The sequence below is a fragment of the Herpailurus yagouaroundi genome, unplaced genomic scaffold (assembly GCF_014898765.1).
Source record: "Herpailurus yagouaroundi ecotype Mexico unplaced genomic scaffold, PumYag 142, whole genome shotgun sequence".
Taxonomy (NCBI): domain Eukaryota; kingdom Metazoa; phylum Chordata; class Mammalia; order Carnivora; family Felidae; genus Herpailurus; species Herpailurus yagouaroundi.
In genome coordinates this window covers 36,197,878-36,218,704 of record NW_024412397.1, presented here as the reverse complement: position 1 = coordinate 36,218,704, position 20,827 = coordinate 36,197,878, and the positions used below count along the sequence as shown (strand labels likewise).

The 20,827-nt window shown below is 49.5% G+C and overlaps 1 protein-coding gene across 50 annotated transcripts in view; it reads right to left on the bottom strand.

Moving 5' to 3' along the window:
• Positions 1-20,594, bottom strand: part of CELF4 (CUGBP Elav-like family member 4) — a 297,460-nt gene extending 276,866 nt beyond the window's left edge. For all 50 annotated transcript variants that reach the window (XM_040478971.1, XM_040478960.1, XM_040478961.1 and 47 more), the window contains exon 1: positions 20,185-20,594. In XM_040478971.1, the coding sequence (XP_040334905.1) occupies positions 20,185-20,470 (286 nt within the window). In that variant the 5' untranslated portion in view covers positions 20,471-20,594. The remainder of the gene's footprint in view (positions 1-20,184) is intronic.
• Positions 20,595-20,827: the final 233 nt, after the last annotated feature.

Here is a 20,827-nt window from a genome sequence, read left to right as displayed (position 1 = left end):
CCCTCTTCCTACACGTGAAGAAGACATGTCCGTTCTGGCCGTTATGACAGGAGCTTAAGGGAGGGGTTTTACGGTACAACTACGTGGTCCGGGCGGTGTGGGAAGTCATTTCCCCGGGGAAAGAAGGCTGAGTGCCAGCGGCTACAAGGCACAGGAAGTTAGGGGGTGCTGGGACGGTGTCCGGCTCTGAGGCCGGAGGAAGCCCCAGCATTCTGACAATCTGGACTGCGTGCTGACCATGGGGCTGGGGAGCCTCCAGAAGGTGGCTCTGGGGACCAGGCATTGGTGCGCGCAGACACTCCTGAGCTATTCTCCAACTACAGGGTCCCTGAACCCACATTCAGGGAGTTCCAAGGTTTAGGGAAGAGGCCAGGATCTTTATTTCTCACCAGATTCCCGGGGGGTTCTGCTAGAGCGGACCTGGGAAAGGCTGGGCAGGGGCAGGTTCTGGCCTTGGCTGCAGGAGGACAAGGCAGACTTCGCCAAAGGGCTGTGTGTGCCCTCAGGCTGACTGTTAAGGACTTTCAGGCAGGGTAGTGCGCTTAGGGGCCAGTGTGGTGGGTCCCTTCAGATGAGTGAAGGAGGTAACAGCTAAATCTGTGTCTGTGACCCTAGGACCCCTGGGAGCAGGTAGGACTGGCCTTCTTCCCACACACTGCCTGGAGCTAAGCCAGTTCATGCACAAGCCAGGCTCAGGGAAGGGTTGCCCCTTGTGTCTGCACACCAGGAGCTGGACCAGCCTCCAGATAGCCCAGAGATGAGGCAAAGGTACAATTCACCTGTAGCAGATGTGTGGGCTGGGCTCAGGGACTTTGTGTGTCTGGACAGAAGGACAGGTCCAGGACAGCAGAGATGCGTTCAGCCAGAGAGCATTTCCTGGGAGCCCCACCCCGGTCCTCCCTTGCACTGTCCTTCCCTCAGGACACGCTGCTTCCAAGTGCTGCCTCTGGCCTTGCTGGTCAGGTTCGAGTGCCATCTGCTCCCACCCAGATGGAGGTAGTGGGGAGGGCAGACTCTTTCTTCCCATGGCTGCTGCCCCCAGCTCCCTCTCTCTGTCTCTCTCTCTCTCTCTCTGTGTCTCTGTCTCTCTCTGTCTCTGTCTCTCTCTCTCTCACACACACACAGCCCTGTACTTTCAGCTTTCCTCAAGGGCAGCTCGGTGCTCAGGCCTACCTTCTGGGGAGCCCAGAAACCCCAACCCCCTCTTCTTCCGGTCTCCCAGGGGAATCTGTGGGCAGAATGTGAGAAAATGCCACAGATGGCCCAGCCGTGCATCCAGGAAAGCAGTGAGGTCTCTGGGGGACACAGTCTCACTTAGTGTCCCACTCAATTAGGCTGCCCACAACCACATGTGTGCAGAACCCTTCCTTCCCATAGACTTTTCCCACACTCCTCTACACCCTGGCCAGAGCCCCTCAAAAAGACCCCCATACTCACACACACCGGCAGAGAACTGTTGGAGTGCCCACCCAGGGAGCTGGACCCATCTTGTCTGCTGTTTTTTACATGCACTTGGTAGAAACTCTAGTCATAGGTATACACACAACCCATCACTTAAAAACTGGCTCACCTTACCTGTTCCAGCCCACATATGCCTGCATACACTCAGCTCTTATGAGCACATGCATCCACCCATATCTTTGCCTGTGCTTCACCAACTGACACTACGGCGTGCTTATAGGGAGGTGGTGTGCGTGCCTGTGCACACACCACACACACACACACACACACACACAATGCACACACACACATGGACTCTTCTCACAGCAGCTACGATGAGGGCTGCAGATGATTCTGGAGCTCTGCTCAGACCCAGAGTGTTAGGATGGGGGCAGGGGTACTTCTCACATGAGTTACCTTTGGTCTGAAAGAAAGGGTGGGGCTCACCTGGATGGAAAATCCCAGATTGAGGGAGTTTTGCATTCTTGGCGGTACGGTGAGAGAGTCCTACCCGCATCCTCCCTTTTTTTCTAGAACCAGGGCAGGACACACAGCTCTCCTGACACATGCATATGAACCACACAGCACCACACACACACACATACACAAGAAACTCACAAGACACAGCCTACATGCAAAACATAAGGAGACAACGTGCAAGCACACAGCATGCCTCTAACAGACACACCACACGCCTGAAGCACAATCCACACCGTGGTCACTCACAGCCCTCTCTCTGCCACCGTTCCCCAGAGGTGCCAGCCTCACTCCTCACAGCCTGTCAGCACAGCATGTACATGGGGGTGGGAGGGGGGTAGGGAAAAACACATCCACTGCCTCCAATGGCAACCCATAGTGAACCCAGGACGTATGGCGCAAGTCTGTGCATGGCAAAGCCGGCCTGCCTCTCATCCCGAGAAAGCTTCACCTTCCAAGTGGTCTGTTCATCCTGCCAGTGGTGAAAATTTAGTGAATTCATTCCCAGATCCTCAGGATTTTATTCTAAAGGAAAGAAAACCATGGGTTTCCCATTCTCTGCTGAGCTACCTGCCACCGCTAACCCTTTTCTCACCCTGTGTGTGTGTGTGTGTGTGTGTGTGTGTGTGTGTTCTGCACAGCTGTACAGGGCCACTTTCTGTGCCAAGCCTGAGCCAAGTGTAATCCTGTGGATGACAGGAGTCCTGCAGGCTGAGAGCAGGCTCGGGTGGACACCAGAGGACTTGGTGTGCAGACATCAGCCCTTGCTCTGAGCCACAAGGCGAGGCACCCGCGTCCAGGAGAGACTGGCTGTAAACCTACAACGCTCCTCTCTTTCCGGTTACTCTTTCCTTTTCCTGAGGCACCTCTTCTGCTCACAGGCCTGGCCACAGCCAATGCATGGGACTAGGTGGCCCTTGGAAGGCCTGCCCCTAATTCCTCCAGAACCTGCCTTTGGTCTTGGTCAGATGAGCAGAAATTTGGCGAGGATCGTGTGGGTTGATGCAGAAGGGAGAATGCAGACAGAGCATTCTTAGCAAATGCCTTCTGTGCATTTGTTGACTTCTGATGAGAATTTGGCCTTGGCCTTTACGGGCTTCCTGGGCCACACAGGTGTGAGTGAGAGGACTTTTGGCCTCTGGCCTGGGGCTGAAAGGTGAGTTGAGGGGCCCAGTGTGCCTACTCTCTGCCTCCAAGCAGGACCCTTGTCCCCCCCCCCCCCCCAAACCCCGCTCCTTTTCTCTAAACCAACTGGTTTTACTTCTCCTGCTGGAGTTATATAGCAAAATTGTGTCTGTGGTTAATTCAGCCTTATTACAGAGTGGTGTGTGTGTGCACGTCTATGAGAGTATGTGCATCTATGTTTGTGTGTGTATCTCTGTATTCCGATGTGTGTGTTAGTATGTTTCTATATGTCTCTGTCTATGAAATCTGTGTGTGCATTTGTATTATCTGTGTTTTTGAGAGTGTATGTGTTTGTGTATATGGGTATCTCTGTGAACGTCCATACATGAGTGTGCTCCTATGTGTGTCTACGAGTGTGTATTTATTTGTGAGTGTGTCTATATGTGTCTGTGTATATGTGCATCTGTAGAGGGTGTGTCAGTTACCTCTGAAATGTGTACGTGCGTGTGTGTGTTTTCAGAGCCATAGAGGCAACGTGGAAGGGTTTAAAAAAAACCTCAGTCTGTCATGTCTCAGGGCCTCAGTTTCCCCATCTGTAAAAGGAAGGAGGTGTAAGAGATGATCGTTATTTACTTCTGTAAAGGGAGCTGCAATCATGGAAACGTGGTGGGCTTGGAAACACAACAAATTTGGGAACAAATCCTGTGTCTCTGCATCTCCCTAGCACATAACCTGGGTTGAGTTACTGCCCTTAGAGCTTCCGTTCCCTTGGCATTCAAACGGGCACAGTGACATCTCTGTCGCAGTTTTGTCACGAGGATTTGATGAGATAAAATAAGCGAGAGCCCTGTGTGTGTGCCGTGTAGTAGGTGCTTGGTCAGTACTCCCTCCCGTCCACCCTTGAGCCCTGATGTCATCCTGTCATCCTATTTCTAAGACACCAGGACTGTCAGAGCTCCCTGTGGTCTGATGGGGGTGCTGGCACTTAACACATGACAGTGACCCCAGAGATTTTTAACTTTTTCACCACATTTTCCCTCATCTCAGCTCATTCCATCCACACGGTGACCCTAAGAGATGGGATGAGCAGGTGTCATTGCAGTGATTTAGGAGAAGAGGAAGCTGAGACGCTGAGTGAGGAGGCAGGGTGGGGCAGGGACCCAGGGGTCCAGCTCCGGGTGCAGCACGTCCTTGGTGTACCAGCCACCTCTGCAGCCGGCAGCATGCAGAGCGCTAAAAGCTGCCACTTCCGGGGGTCCCTGTGATGACGGAGGCCTCTCTGGAACCGTCAGGCCAAAATCAGAGAGGCCCGCCCATGGCCCCTAGGTGCGCGCAGGCCATTGTCTGAATAGGTATGTAGAACTGGCCCTTTGCACAGAAATTTCGGGTCTGCCTTCAGGAACGGTGGATGGTCATTCCCACAGCTGACTCTGATCTGCTTGCAGAAGCAGATTTCTTTTCCCCCGAAAAGTCAATGGAGTGGAGGCCCAAAGCCAGATTCCTCAGCCTCATCACCCACTTTACTTACAAGATTTTGACCCTAAGTGATGCTTGCGGGTTTCTTAAATCAAAACCGCTATAGAGCAGTGTGGCCTGGCTCCCTGAAGAATAAGGGAAAAGATGGCCCCATGCTACTGAACGAGCCCAGTATCTTGAGGTGATGTCTCGGAAGGGGATACACTCAGTTTCACATTTAACTTTGGGCAGGTATGTGGGGGAAGAGCCCCAAACCAATCATTTCTTAAATTATGCTTGCCTTTTAGCCAAGGGCCTCAGGAGTCTGCCTAGCTGGTCTGCAGCCAGGTCTCTGCCCCCTCTGATTCGCCTGTGCCCCCTTCCCCGCCTTGCCAGCACTGGTTCTGAGCCTAAGCTGCTCGGCTGTATCCTGGCAGGATTTGACCAGATTGTAATTTTCCTTCGTGATTCCTTTTCCATCTTTTTTTTCCATAAAAAAGGTATCAGCTATACCTGGCTGCCATAGGGGTACAAAAGTGGTAATAGAAAAGAAAGCACTTTACTGGTTAAATGCTATATAAATGGAAGGCATACTATAATATAAACGAAATATAGAATTTAGCATCTATGATACGGTATATAAGATGCACGATTTGACTTTAAATGGCCCAAACATGTTGGCACTTAGGTTACATAGGTACAGTGTAACCTATGACTTAATTTGTTTCATGGCATGTGCCGTAATCCATAGGATTACATAATATCTTACGACATATCATATTCCTTGCACGGAGAAAAGTAGGATCAGAATCAGTTGACATTAGGCTATTTTGGCATTCGAAACACCAGCCCCAGATTTGTGATTATAACCACTAAAGCTGGGAGGGAGAAAATGAAAAGTAGGAAGAGGGAAGAAATCTCTATGGCCAGCGATGGGGCCCACTGGGCAGGGGCGGGGGTGGGGGGGGCCTGAGAAAGCAGAAACTCTAGGCATAGGTCTGGGGAAAGGGAGCAGCAGGGGGAGGGTCTTCTCAGGAGGAGGTGTAGGAGTGGCGCTAGGCTGTGATTGTTGCTACTATTTGTGAAGCCAGATGAGGAGCTATAGGGCTGGCAGTGGCCCCTGTGTCTGCTGATTAGCTAGAGATTATATTGATGATGTAATAAAAATTCACTTTGTCTATTAAGTTTCACCAGAACAATCAGGAGAGATTAGATAAAAATCAGAGGAAATGAATAACAGAAGGGAGGAGGAAAGCCATGAGCCTTACTCCCTGTCATGGTCCCCGTCTGTCTCCCCTTTTTCCTGCCTCCAACGGGGCATGAATGAAGATGCCCTCACCCCGGCACCCAGGCAAAACTAGATAGAAATGTATGTCCCCGAGCTGGGCTGTTCTTGGGGAGAGCCTCACACTCAGCTATGACAATGGTTTAAGTTTACGGACCACGTTTAATATTTGATTAGACCTTTGTTGAGGCAGCCCCTGGGTAGGGAATGAGCAGGGTGACCACCCCTCCGGCTCCCTGGGTGCCCCTTGCCCTGCAGCATTCCCTGGTGATGCAGCTTTAAGCCAAGCAGGCCCATGCCCTTCTGAGTAGCCAGGGGCCTCCCAGCCTCATGGTGACTCCCTCTAGCCTGGCCTGTGCCCAGATCCCCCCCAGTAGAGATGTTTCTTATGGTTACAGACCAGGCTTTAAAAGGTCCCTCCACGAGGCACATGTCACCGGAGATGGTAACACATTAATGTCCATTAGCCACCAGGGACATATCTGCCCAGTTTGATTTGTCAGATCAGCAGGGGGCAGAACTTGGAAAGGATGGGGAAGGAGGTCAGTTTGGGTTGGGAGCCCTTATCCCAGGAAGGCGGGAAGGCCTGGGAGCACTGGGGCTTGGGGTGTGTGGCCTGGGGGTGTTAGAGGAGAGAGTAGAGGAGGCTTCCACATCCCTGCCAGGAGCGGAGTCGTGCACTTACTTCAGCCCCACGACCAAGTCCAGTTCTGCTCTCCCTCTGAGACCCCCCACCCCTGGAATCAGGAAGATGCCAGGAGTCAAAGTCTATAAGAGGAAAGTTTGCCTCCCCTAAAAATTTGGCTACAACACTCCTGCGTCTGGGGCCCCAAAGGCCACCTCATTATTCCTGCTCCTCTGGGCTGGATTTCTCTCCCGGGGATGGAGAGGCACCCTGATTGCTCCCCTGCAGTAAATGGGCTGCACCGAGGTCCTGGATCCCTCAACCACACTGGAAGCAGTTCTTCCTGGGATCTACCAAGATGCCTCCAACTGCGAGACCATTGTCACCCCAGGAAACATTGCTCCCTGACTTTATCCCCCGCCTCCCTGCCTGGCCGCTTCCAGCCATTCCGGGGGTGCACACAGAAGAAGGGTGGAGGGCAAGAGAAGATTCTACCTTCCAGAACCCCATAGTTTATCTCTGGGGCATTCAGCCAAGTGAGCCTGGGGGGACAATCTGGCTGCTTGCCTTGGTGAGAGGGAACATGGCCACAGGTTTAAATATTCTGTGAGTAATTTCTCAGCCCAAGTGGGCTGTTGTTGGGACAGCTGAAGGACACTACAGCCCCAAGGCAGGTGAGGCCAGCCCTTGCACGTTCTGTGGGTGTCACTAACTTCCTGGGACAGGACTGTCACCTCTTCATCTGCTCCTGATCCCCACTGCTTCTCCCTCAGCCAGACTGGTGGTGGGTCCAGATTTATTTAAAGTGAGAAAGTCCTTTGTCCACTGGCCTGAGAATGAGACTTAGCTGCAGTGGGACAGAAACAAAATGTCACAGAACGAAATGAAGCAAAGCAATGGGGCCCGTCTGCAATCCAGCCTCCCCCCTCTGTCTTATTCCCGTGTGCCAGCCTTGGTTTCTGCCATCCCCTCGCCACCTGGGCACCCAGGACGAAGCTTCCCTGTGCAGAAAGCCTGTACTCTTATCTGATTGTTTCTTTTTGGGGGGCTCCTGCACAGGACATTTGTATCGGGTACTTTCTTCTTTGTGGATTTGCTGTCCTCTGTCACGCCCGGTTATTTGGTGGTGGTGAGGGTGGGTCCCCACCTTCCAAGGAGAGGGCTCGACTTTCAGAGTCCCTGAGTTGCATGTTAATCTGTGCCTCCTAGAGGGAGGCCTGTATCTGCCCCATGAGACCGAGGGCTTCCCAGTGGGGGACATGGTGTGTGTCCCCACCCGACTGGAATGCCTTACACGTTACAGGAGCCTGCCTCTGTCCCATGGGGAGATATTTGGGGGGTGTCACAGAGACCAACTGCAGTTGGGTGGATGACACCACTGCTCTTGCCCCAGCAGGCTCCTCCTCTTGCATCGTCTGGCTTTGGGGACCCTCTCCTCCCTGCTACATGGCTACTGCCGTGGGCCAGACCTTTAAGCACCGGCTCAGCTGAGACAGTTCAGAACGTTCAGGGTTAATGAATGCTTGCAGAGAAATTTGAGAAACGAACTAAGGCCTTGGGGGACACTGTGAGGGGCAGATAGGGGTCTTACGCCAAAAGGAGTAGGAGTCTGGCTGCCCCCCTGGGCTCTAGGTCCTTGGGTGTGGCCGGGGCTCTACTCCCCCACGCTCCCCTTCCCTCTCCTCCCCTCTGCTATCACAAGCCCCGTCTGCCAAGTGACCACTCATTGCAGCCAAAGGGCAAGCCCTCTCTGCACTGAGACACCACCCTGTAATTCGCACCCCCTCCTCTCTTTAGGGGCCCACTCAGCTGCGCAGTCCTGGGCCTCACCCTTTCCTTCTCATTCCAGTGGATTTTCAAACTTGCTCAACACAATGACAACAGAATGGACTCTAAAGTACAATTGACTCTAAAATAAATCTAATAGTTTACTTATTGAAATAATTAAGACAAGTGTAAAGAAGGTCTTATTTTTCAATAAAAAAGATTTTTTTATTGGGGAAAAAAATGATGTGTGGACATAAGCCAGTACCTCTGTTCTGCTCTGTATCTCTCTCACTCTCGTGACCAACGTGACTGAGGTCCCAGCCTCCACTGGACCTGGGTGGCCCGTGGGCCAGTGGACGCCTAGTTGACGGGTCCTCCACCCAGGTCTATTTCATCAGGCACAGGGTTGAATGTGCAGGCCTGTGTGTGTGTGTGTGTGTGTGTGTCCTGTGGGGGCATTTGCAAAAGTTGAGGGATAGAGTGATTTGGATTTGGACCTGTTACAGTCCTAAGTATGGAAAAGATTCTGGTGCCCAATGTATGGAATGAAGAATAAAACCCATACTAAACTTTAAACTAAGTATTTTGTTTTGAAATGGAGCAAAATTCACATTCATGTTGAAACTACAATACTTTCTGGATTTTCTGAGTCTCCCATCTCGTTTTGGGTGGCTGTTTTGCTGCTGCCCCAGGCCCAGGCCCAGGCCCAGTGAAGGGCCTGGCCCAGGGTCTCACGCCGCCCACTGGAGCAGGGGGCTCCCATGCGCAAGAGGAGCGGCCCACCCTCACCCGTGAGGTGCCAGGAGAGGGTCAAGGTACGGGTTTGCCCTGCAGCTCCTCCATGGGGAGCCTGGCAGTGACAGGAGCAGCCGCTTCCTCGTCAGGGGCCCGCGCTGGAGAGCAGGAAGTTCTCCCTCTCGCCGTCAGATGGCAGGCAGCCGCTGGTGGAGAGGGGAGCATTCCCGCACTCACAGTAGGTAGGGGAAGGGTCTAGAGGAGGGCCCTGGCTTCTGGGCTCTTTGCTGTTCTTCTAGAGCTCCTTAGATCCAGGTCTTGGGTCCGGAGGGGATGCGGCACCGTGGACAGAGGACGAGCTTGGGCTCCGGGACCTGTCCTCACCATGCTCCCGCTGTGGCTGCACCCAGCCTGGGCTGTGTTGGAAACAAGTCTGGACATCTGGGTGCCCACCTGGGTGGTCTGGGGGCCGCGCCTCTGCTAGGAAAGCTGGGCCGTTAGCACTGGGGAGGAGCACAGAGACCAGCCAAAGCCCTTGGCCGGAGGGCTGGGTGTCAGAAGTCTGAGTGTGTCTATAGCCAGGGAAGGGGAGGCAGGTCAGAGGAAGATAGATGTGGCTTGTTGGCTGAGGCTCCAAATTCCCTATAGGAAGGGGTATATCCAGTCCTTAGAACCTGCATCTCCCATTCCAGCCAAGGAAGCCATCGTCTATCACGAACTAACCATGGGCCTGGCCTCTAAGGCAGGCTCCCTTCCAGCTGCTTCCACAGGCTCTGGGAACAGAGAAGAGGAATGATCCAGAAGCTTATTGGACTTTCCCTGCCAGCCCTGTTCCCTTTCTTCCTCTCTCAGGAGGCCCCAGCCACTGGGATTTTCTCCTTTCCTCTCCTCCCTTCCAGATGTTGCCCAGGGCTGCCAAGGAAGATCAAGGACATCCCGAGCTGGGGCTCTGGCAGGCAAGGGGGTGAGGGGTCAGGGGCATACTTGAAGGGACTCCCAAGGCCAAGGATGCAATGGCTTCCCCCTTCCTTCCCACTCATTGTGACTGGAGGTGAGCTTTAGGGAGCAATGGCTTTCCAAAGTCCAGAACACTGTTGACCCCACCAGACTCTGAGTCCCTGGCTCTGCTGGTCCCAAGAACCCAATCTTGGTGACTGATTTGTTTGGATGCCTTTTTTCCTGGGAACTCGAAGTTGCATAGTGCACACTGGCAACTCCCGGGGCCGGTATCCCACCACATAACTGGGGATATTGCTTCAGGCTCATGACACCCCTTGGAGATAGACCTCTTCACACAGCGGGTGCAAGGATGCTCTCTGTGCCTCATCCGGTGAGACAAAGCCAAGCCAAGTATTGATTTGACAGAAAGATATGGATATGTTGGGTGGATAATGGTTAGGCGATCCTATTTCTTTCTTTTCCTGTTCAGAGAACACCTCTCCTCTGCCTCACCCCGCTGGAAAGCAGAGGCCGGATGAGGGAGAGTGTTCTCATCGGTCACCCAGGGACGCCTCCATTCCCCCTGGGCTCCTTCCAGGAGTTCAAGACCATGGAGCCTCTGGGAACAAGGTCCCCCTCTCCCACCATGGCAAGCACTACCAACATCTTCACCTCTCTGTATATTCTTAGAACCAGTCAATATGATTAATTTTACATGGGTATAATTTCCTGCTGCTGCCGCAGAGCCCTCCCAGCCTCACCCATCAGCAGCGACATGATACAGTTTCTGGTTATATTGGTCAACCAAGATATTGATATTATTAATAATGGATATCTATATGCTGACCTTTGTCCACACAACTGAATCACTCTGGGCTGGCTGTCACATTTCTTTAAGAGCTATTGATAAGCCCATTACTGGAAGGGCATGTACAATCTTAGGTGTGTGCTTTTCACTCACCTTCAAGCATCTCCTGTGAGAATCTACCCTTGTTAGATGAGCCGGTGTGGGTACGGCAGCGTGTGCAAGAAAAAGTCTGCATGCACGTGCTTGTGCGATGAGTGTATATATATATGTGTGCATGCTCATGTGTATGTGAATATGCACATAAGTGTGTGTATGAATGTGTGTGTGAGTCTGTCTTGAACACTGGCCCTTTTAGAGTTGATCAAATAGTCAATTAGAGCATTATAGGGAGGTAGCAGAATCAGAGAGTTCCTACAAATACACTGTGATGTAGTGTTTGATCTTTGGATGCCTCTTGTCTCCTAGGACTTGCGCAGGAGGCTTGGCTTTATAAGGATATTATTAGGTTGATGCCTCGTTCTCTCAATGTACCTGCCAGGCAAGAGGCAACACTCGCTGCAAGCAGTCTGGCCAGAACCAGCACGGGGAGGTGTGCTGAAGGCTTTGCTGCAGGCTTGACTTTAGGGGCATGCTGCTTCCAGCCTCAGTCTCTTTATCTGAGCAGTGGCAGCAATGGGTCAGGATCCACTTTCTTAAGGAAGAGAGAAGAGTCTGACTCAGTTCGGCCTCTCAACCTTCTGTGTTGAAACTCCTGATCAGAGGAGTGCTTGACACACCTTGTTATTTATTACGCATTGGGAGTGTGGCCCCTTGTCCATCAGAAGGGTTCTGTGGTAGAACGCATGGTTTGTGTGCTCATGTGTGTCACGACAGGCACACAGATCTCATTGCTACGTCGGTCTATGATTGCTGTTACTTCTACCTGCATGGACAGTGGTGTCAGGGACAGTGCCTCTATCAGATCAGTCTACAGTAATCTGTTCCTGTTTGGACTCCGACACGCTCACTTGTCAGGGGAGCCCCTCACATGCCCCTGAAAAGGGAAGCTGGCTAGCTAGAGAGATCTTTTGGATCCTCAGACATAGTGTATGAATAAACCAGACATGGATTAATTAGGTGTGACTGCATCATTAAATTAGAATAATGAACAAACAGCCACGTATGGCATTCAAATTTGCCTAGAACGACTCCAAGGGTTGCTTTCAAGTAAGTCACCTGTCAGTTTGTAGGTTTTGGGGACTCTGGAGAGGGAGGTTCCCATCCTATATTGAGAAGTGAATTCTTTAGGCACCACCTACTCCAGGCAAGGACAATCCTTCAACGGGCACCCAGACTCCACAACCAAATCCAAACAATGGCTTGGTTCGATACAGCATCATCTATGCACGCTTCAGCTGCGAGCATTTCTCAGAGTGAAATACGACAGTAGCACAGGTGCTCAAGAGACAGGAGGGAGAAGTTAAGAGGTGTGAGCAGCGGATGTGAAATGCATTGATCCTGTAATATTTATGTGGATGTGCACATCGTCGCTTGTGCATGTGCACGCGCTCACACACACACACACACACACACACACACACACCTTTTGCATTTCCATGAATTCCTTTTTCTTCTGTTGACACTCCCCATTTCAGCCAGATAAATGTGAAGGTGAACCTAGTCTCAGTTGTGTAATTTTAGAAACAGCTGCAGAATGGCAGCCCCCTGCCCTCTGCAGACAACACCCCTCAAAATCCCTGTCCTAGGACACAGAGGCTGTGCAGCAAGAACCATTTATTTTAACAAAGAGGAAGAAGGCAACAGCTAAGAGGGAAGAAAATGGGAAGGAAACTCACTAGCCTCACTGGAGAGCCCTGGGATAGCCTAATTCACAGGGGGCTTTGTTAGTAAGATCTGTTAAGTATCTAGAAACCTTTGATCTGGAGCTGCTTTTAACAAAGGTGATAATTAATTAAAGCAGAGTGTTTGCAATAAAGTACCATTGCGGTCAGTTTATGCGCTGTCCAGAGCCGGCCTTCGGAAGTCTCTGTCAATTAAACTCTTGTTGGAGGCCAGCTCATTATCAATTTTTTTCCCTGAGCTTTGATCAATATTTTTGGCTGTTCTGTCCTCACAGAGCCAGAACTACGTCTGTCTCCATGAGGGCACCCATTTATTTACATCTTGCAGATGGCCACATAGGATTTGTTCCTGAGCTGAGCTGCTGGGGATCGCTCAGTTTGAGAGCTTCGGTCAGCTAATGCTGGAGGGGAGATACAAGGGAGGATAAGAGAAACCAAATACGGAGCAAGTAAAAGGGGAGAAGGCCTGTGAGCATATGGTCTAGAAAACACCCCCTTCTACTTCCAAAGGGACTTGGAAAGGAGGACAGTTACCCTGGGGCTGCCCACCTGGCTTCCTAGTTGGTTCCTGCAAGGCTGAGTCTCAGGCTTTATACCCATCCAGGGGCTACTGGGAACAGGATGAGTAGGGACAAGGAAGCCCCTAGGGCAGGCACAACAACTCTGGAAATTCCTCTGTCATCATTTCTACCCTTATCATTGTCTTTTTGTCCTGGCATTTTGAACCGCACTCTATGTTGCCAGGTGGAACTTGGATTTTTTCTTTAGGCCCCACCTTGCAGTTTGTGAGGACGTCTTAATGGCAAGGAGAAGAAGGAAAAGAGGGAGATGAAGACTGATAGCCAGAGGGTTACAACTAAGTTGGGGGGCTCTGTTCCCCTCCCCTAGGCTATTTAGGTAGGATTAGACGAGGATTAGACACTTTTTGTGATTCTTGGAGAGTCTGTGTATTTAAGAAGGCAAAGGTAGAGGTGATGAACTTGCTTCTCTAGTTGTGGAGACACCAAAAGGAAGGCCTCCTGGTCCCTGCCACACCCTCCTTGCATGGAGGGAAAATGCAACACTCTGCTTGGAGGGGCTAGCTTGACTGCCTTGATCAAGTCCTCTGTGTGTGTGTGTGTGTGTGTGTGTGTGTGTGTGTGTGTAAACACTACAAGAGAAAAAAAAAAAGCAGTTGCCAGGGGGCAGCAGGTGGCATAGGAAATACAGTGAGTGGAGGGAATTATCTCTGCAGAGAGCTGGGTTCTGTGGCTGGCTACTCAGATCACAGATAGAAGGTCATTTCTACAATGAGTCCATAGGTGAGCAGAAGCAGGCAAGCATCAGAAGGATGATGAGTCAGGGGGAGATGGAACCTTCTTTTAAACCTGGAATTTTGGGTGGGAATGTGAGGCAGATAAACAAGAGCACACCACCACACTGGCACTTAGATCATGGATAAAATCCAAGCTATTCCAAGGTACAGCACGTATGTAAGCACAAGGACGGACGGTATTGTTCTCCCCACCTTCTCTCCTTTTCTCCATCAACCGTCTCCCTGATCACGCATACTGCCTTGCAAGATGAACCTACCCCTAACATCATTCCATTTACATTTATCATCTCTTCCCTGGACGCACACACGCACACATACATACACACATGTAAACAGAAATTCACACACACATGCTCACACCAACACCCACACGGGCTGTGGCATCTTCCCTCCCCCAACCCTCGGGGACCCACAGATGCACACAGATTTTCACACCCTCTAGCACTTCCCTCTGCGTGTCACATGGGATTTCCCTTCCAAGTTCAGAAACATTGCGCTTCAGCCACTGTCAACCAGCACTCCCAGCTTCCGGCTGGCATCTGGGCCCTATGACTTTCAGTTTCCCTTTTGCTCTGCTAATGATTTTGGGCCTCATTTTCTATGACTTCTCCCTCTCTTCTATAGCCTGCCCTCTGCAAGTCCCCTTCGAAGAGATCCTTCCTGGGTCAGTTTGGAAACAGACTACCTTGTGATGACGTGAAAGGTGTGAGCTGTGCCACATTTCCCCCAAAAGCATCCGAGGCAAGTGAGACCAGCTGTTTTCTCAGTTAAGAACATGGTGTCTTAAGTATCTTCTCAGGCATCACTTAGAAGCCCCTCTCCCATCCTGGTATGTAAATAATAATAATGAGGATTATCATGCTAATAATAGTGAGAAGGATGGCCATAGTCAAGTCCCCGGAGTGTGGCATGATCACTGGGCATCAGGAGTGCTTCTGGAAACTAGCTCTTCGAAAACACACTCACAACTTTACAATATGCCTACGTTATGGGGGCACACATCTATGGCATACCTTTTTGTAATTGTGTTCCTCTGGGTTGTTTTCAAGCTGTGACTTTACTCAAGAAAAGCCTTTCTTTTTGTTTTCTTTTGTTTTGTGTTTGAGAAGCCACAAACATCCAGCCAACTGGAGCAGGTGGAGAGAGTGGAAGTAAGCCAAGGGGGTTCTTTCAACCCAATCTAGAATTCCCATTAAAGCTGAGGGGGGAAAAGAGTGTTAACATCTCCCTGTTGAATTGAAGTGGAATCTAGGCCAGCCCTGGCTCCCATATGTGTGGGATGCGCTTAGTCATGCTTGTACATGGATACATATACGTGCACATGTGCATATTATCTGTGCGTTGATTCTGAAGAAGTCTCTTCAAAAGATAAATAAAATTATGTAAAGCAGCAAATAACCACCAGTCTCTTCAATAAATCAAATATTTCCCAATAATGTTTTTCTTTGCTCCTAAATAGAATACTTACAAACATCTGGGATTTGAGATTTTTTTATGGGGGCTGTTACTTTGGTTTACTTTAGTTTTGCAATGATTACTATTGCTTATTTTCTTTAGTGAATTTTTTTAAATGTTTTTCTTATCTCATTTTCCATACCTCTTTCTCACAAGGCAAATCTTTCTTTTAAAAACTATAGGTGTGTGCCCAGTCATTCTACGAGTGTCTTTCCTGGGACAGACTGAATTTTTATTTTTCAAAGCAAATTTTTTTTAAAAGTTCATCTGAATTGAGCTGATGCCCATGCTGATACTTCAGCTTCACTGTCTCTTAGACTCATTTGAAAACAGAAATCAGATAGAGCCTCACTGGCTTTAATTCACCTACCTAAGGAAAAAAACAAGGAGCACTCCCGGCTAAAGTCAAGCGGTGGAAACTTGATGTTCTGAAAATGGCTACATCTTAAATGAAAATATAAGGCACAGTTTTATGAAGATGGTCAAGAATCACCAAAACAATCATGACACTTGCTATTTCTCTTTCTCCCAGCTGCACCCCAAATCAAGGGGCTTCAGGTACTTCCTTGTCAGGTACCGCTGAAATGAGAGGTTGTGTATCGGGTGATGAGTATATTTTTAAATGAAATACTCTCCAGAGCTCAGTCCACAGAAGGTTCTATTACTCTGTCCCCACCCTCCCTCTGGATGTAGTGTGAAAGTATGAGGGGCTGAAGTCCCTGAAGCTGTGGATCCTGGGTTGGGAGCACCCTGGGGCTGCCAGTAGACTAGGTTTTCCTCTACGCAGTAGGGGGAAATCTCAATGCAGAGTGGTTACCCAGGCACAGATTTGTTCTGACTGGTTAACAAGAGGGACTGTGATATGGACTTGGCTGTTTAGATTAAAATGCATTGCAGGCTCTGGGAACAAGCACACATCAGTAGTAAAGGCTGTTTAAACCTTTGGGGACAGCCTTATGTTTAGATTACATTAATTCATAAATATTATACTAAATACCACTTAAATTGGACTTAAATGACTTCAAAGATAATGCATTATAATATGGCTATCCAGAGAGCACTAGTCTTTATGTCTCCCAGTAACTCAGTCTTTGCTGCCTTCTATCCTGCTAGACAAGACCAAAGTTATGAATGGATTGCTGGCTTGTTCATGTGTGATCCACCGACTGCGTGTGTGTGTGTTAGCAGGCATGGGAATGCGTGTGTATGTATTTTCAGTCACTGCTGTTTGTTCTCCAGGAAATAAAAAGAAGAAAAGAGAAATAAATGTAAAGTGAGATAAGGAAAGAATTAGACTAGTGGATGACCTCTTCCCTTCCCCAAGGGAGAAAAATTCTATAGGAAGGGACCAAACTGGTCCTCAGCTCACTTGTGCTGCTATCCGGGGAGTTTGCCTGTCTCCTCTTTAATCAATAGTACAATGTCTTTCTCTTTGGAGCCTGGAAAAAACAATCTTTCTCAAAGTGCTTCTAATGGGGGCAGAAAAGAAGACACTGAGTTAGCTGGGAGAGTTTGCATTGAACTAGGTTTTCTTCTTTGGGTGTTATTTCTTTGAATTGTAATTCTGGGCTTTTTTTCTTCCTTTCTCTCTCTGCCTAGCACCCAGATCTTCTCCACCCCTGCCCAAGTGTTTTCTAGTCTCCAGGGGGTGGATTTACCTTTACAGTAATTACCCCAGTCCACAACTGCTATTTGCTGCCTCCCCAGCCCAACAGCCTTTCTCTGATACGGCTGGGTTTGCTCCACAACACCCACCCACTCCCTCCTCCACAGACTCCCAATTTGACTGGAGTAATTGCCTTTTAAGGTTCACTCTACGCATGGCAGGTATTCCATTAACCCTTAGAACTCCTTCCTTCTTTAGTTACCTGAAATGGCAGGTGGCAAACAAATGGATACCCACCTAAAATCTCATGCATTTAATTTAATTTTTACTTATTTTTCTCTTCTTTCTTTCTTTTTCTCTCCTTTTTTCTTTCTTTCTTTTTCTTTGCCAATAACATGCATATGCCATCCACACTGGAGGCCAGTATCCTGTCATGTCTCTCAATTTTATACCAATATGATTCATTAGAAGTTAGAAATTCAAGAAGGGGAAAGAAAGAGCCACAAATATGCCCCGAAACCAGGCTTAACAAAGGCATGTTTCTATCCTTAGCCTCATGTTGTCAATTTAGAGTTGGGGAAAATCTAGAAGCCAAATGCAACCCTCATTCTTCAAGCCTCATCATGCTTTTTGACTTAACAGTAATTAATCACCAATGGCAAGCGAGTAATTTTTTAAGGTGGCCGGAGGCTTATTTTATCAGGATTAGCTAATAAATCAGGCTGTATCTCCGAAGGAGGAGTTCAAACTCTTCTAGGACTGAATAAACCAGACCTTAGAGAATGCTTCATTTATTCAGCTCTCCTGGAGCTTCCAGGCACTGTTAGAGACATTGTGGTCCAACCCTGCCTATAAAAATCCAAGGGACAGAGAGGCAGGAAGTTTCATAGGGAAAGATATATATGCTTAGGCTATGAAGGGTGGGCTGCGACAATGAGACACCAAGCATGCCGGAGCCAACGGGCCTGCCTGCCACTGACTGAGCCAGTTTAGGGGAAGAATTATTTAGAAAATGAAGTTTTGCTTGTCCTAGAAATCCTGGCCAGATATGTGTATATAGTATATATATGATACATATGATAAAGCTATAATATAACCTTCTCTGGCTTCCTGATGCAAATGATGATAATTCTACTTCTTTGCTATAGTACAAGGGAGTCCAAATAACATCAAGAACATAGTGATGATACCAACAAGGGATCGTGAGAAGAAACCAAGGAATATTGTTAAAGTTTATCTTCCTTCGAAATAAAGAAGTAAATAAAGTGCTCCAAACCCGGATCTCTTAAGAAGCTCAGCTCTTCACAACTGTCTTTTGCCTCTGGTGGGTTCTAAATTTTTTTTAACTTTAAAAATTTAAATCATCACAAGAACTGATCATTAAGATGGGCAAAGGATTTCCCTATTTATGCTTTTTAAATTTTCATTATTACTATTTTTAAATCTGGGGACATATTAGAATGACAAAGATTTGATACAAACCTTGATTAGCTTCTAGGGAGCTTGATTGGAAAGGGAAAAACTATAAAGATACGGTTGACTTGAGGTGGGGGGAAGGAAAGAAATATTATTTCAAAGACTGCCTCCCCATTTCACCTTTCCAGTCTCTCTTCTGATCAGACAGACATTTTCTCCATATTGGATAAAGGTTGGTTTGTCTCTCCATTACAGCCCCCACCCTCACCCCACCCCAGCAAACCCAGTATATTTCCATTCTGCTGTGTTTTTGTGCTACTCAACATGCCATTAACTTTAAGATTTACTCCTCAGCAGGCAAGCTGGAAGATGCTAAAGCCAATAAAAACTGCTCTCTGGGACTCCAACTATGAAGAGTTTGGAGCTCTGCTTAGTATTCGGATGAAGGGAGGGCTGGAGGAGGGAGGGAGGTTGTGATAGTGAAAACCACTGCTGCTTAGAGAGCCAGACAGCTCTGCGCTCTGCACCTAATGTGCCGGAGGATCAGCTCTGTTCATAGCCCATTTGTGGCCAAGGATGAGACTGCTCTCTGTGTGTGGGTGGGTGTGCGTGTGCGTGTGTGTGTTTTCATCTTTAAAACCACCAGCTCTAACACAGCATCTTCAGTGGCTCTCCACACTACTGTTTATTAAAAACGGAACGTCCATACACATCCCTTACAACTTCCTTAGCTCGGTGCTCCTTCCCTGCCTGACGATCAATCTCTCTCAGAAAGCATTTAACTTGCCCACACAGCTCCAGCCCGGATTAATCCCCACTGCACATCCTATACATTACTGTTAGGGAGCGGAGCACTGGGCTAATTTCGTCACCCACCAGCCACCCACACACGTTCTACAACTGAACACGTTTGGGGATCTGCCTTAAAGATAATAAAACAAGGAGAAAACAGGCAGGCTGCAGACAATTCTCATGACCACTTTCCTAAAAAGTTGCTGGGTTTTAATTCTTTGATTATTCTGTCTCCCCCTCCCCCAAGCACTCACTAGCAATGATTGCTTCAAGGGAGAGAAATAATGTACTATAAGCTCTCTGCATGGTGAGTTTGGGATAATTTAGGCTACACCCTTCAAAATGCATATCTTGCACACACAGATTTTTACCCCAAAGCTCCGCTTTCCTGAGAAGGGGATCATTCAGGCTTCCCTGACCCCCCACTCCACCCAGGGGATGGCTGGTTCCTTGATAATTCTTGCCTTAGGTTTTGTCCCTCCTTCCTTCAAACATCAAACACCCCCTCCCCCACCACTCACACCACAACCGGATTATTGAGGCACATATCTCGACAGGGAGAGTTTACTGTTAAATTGATAGCGAAATAAAAATATCTCTCTGAATTTGTCACCTCTCTTCTTTTTAGACGGCTGCGCTCCTGCTACTCTGGCCCGGAGCGGAGAAGGAGGAGACCATCTCTTAATATTTTCAGCACCACGGCGATGGACAGCACCCTCGGTCCCTGGCCCGCTGAGCGCCCGCCAGTCTGCTCAGCGTCCCGGGCTCGGCCGGTGCAGCTGTCCCCGTCCCAGTCTTTCAAGTCGCTGCACCCAAAAATCCAAGCCCCGCTTCCCCTCGATCCTCTCTTTCTCTCCATATTCTGCTTCCGCTGCTCTCCCCACCGCACCGCTTCTATCAGCTCCTCGCCCAAAATCCAGCCTTGCCCCAGCGAACAGCTCCCCACGCACCCCAGTCCTGGTCTGCGCTGCCCGAGCGCCTCCCTCCTCGGCGTCCGCCCGAGGCTCCCTCTCGCGCCGTCTCCCGCTCGTCCGTCGCCGGCCGGCTGGCCGGCCCGCCCGCTCCTTCTCCCCGGCAAAGTTGGGAGGGAAAGGTGCACTCACCTTTGTGCATGCCTGTGAACCTGTCCTTCAGAACCGTAAGCTCGTAGATCTTGCCGAACTCCTCGAAGAGGGGCTTGAGGTCCTTCTCATCCAGGTTGCGGGGGATCTGCCCAATGAACAGCTTGATGGCATCGTGGTCCTTCATGGGAATGGTCGACGGGTTCCCCGGGCTGTGGCTTAATCCGTTCATGTGCCCGGCGCTGCCCGGGCTGCTGCCGAGCCCGTTGGTACTGAGGCTCGCGTTGTCAGCCTGTCCGTTTGCTAACGTGGCCATCTTTATATACATAGAGAAAATCTTCTTTCCTTTTATTCTTTCTCGCTCGCACTCTCTCTCGCTCTTCTCCCTCGCAAGCTCGCTCGCGCTCACACACGCACACGCATACACACACTCGGGTTCTCTCCCCCTCGGTTTCTCTACACCTCGCTCTCCTCTCGCTCTCTGCTCTCTCTCTTTCTCCTCTCTTCTCTCGCTCGCTCGCGCTCGCGCTCTCTCTCTCCTCTCCCCGCTCTCTCTCTCCCTCCCTCTCTCCTCTCTCTCCCTCTCTCTCTTTCTCTCTCTCTCTTTTGCGGTCTGATCTTTTTCTTTTCTTTTTTTCTGTCTTTCTCTTTTCTTTTTCTTTTTCTTTTTCTTTCTTTTTCTTTC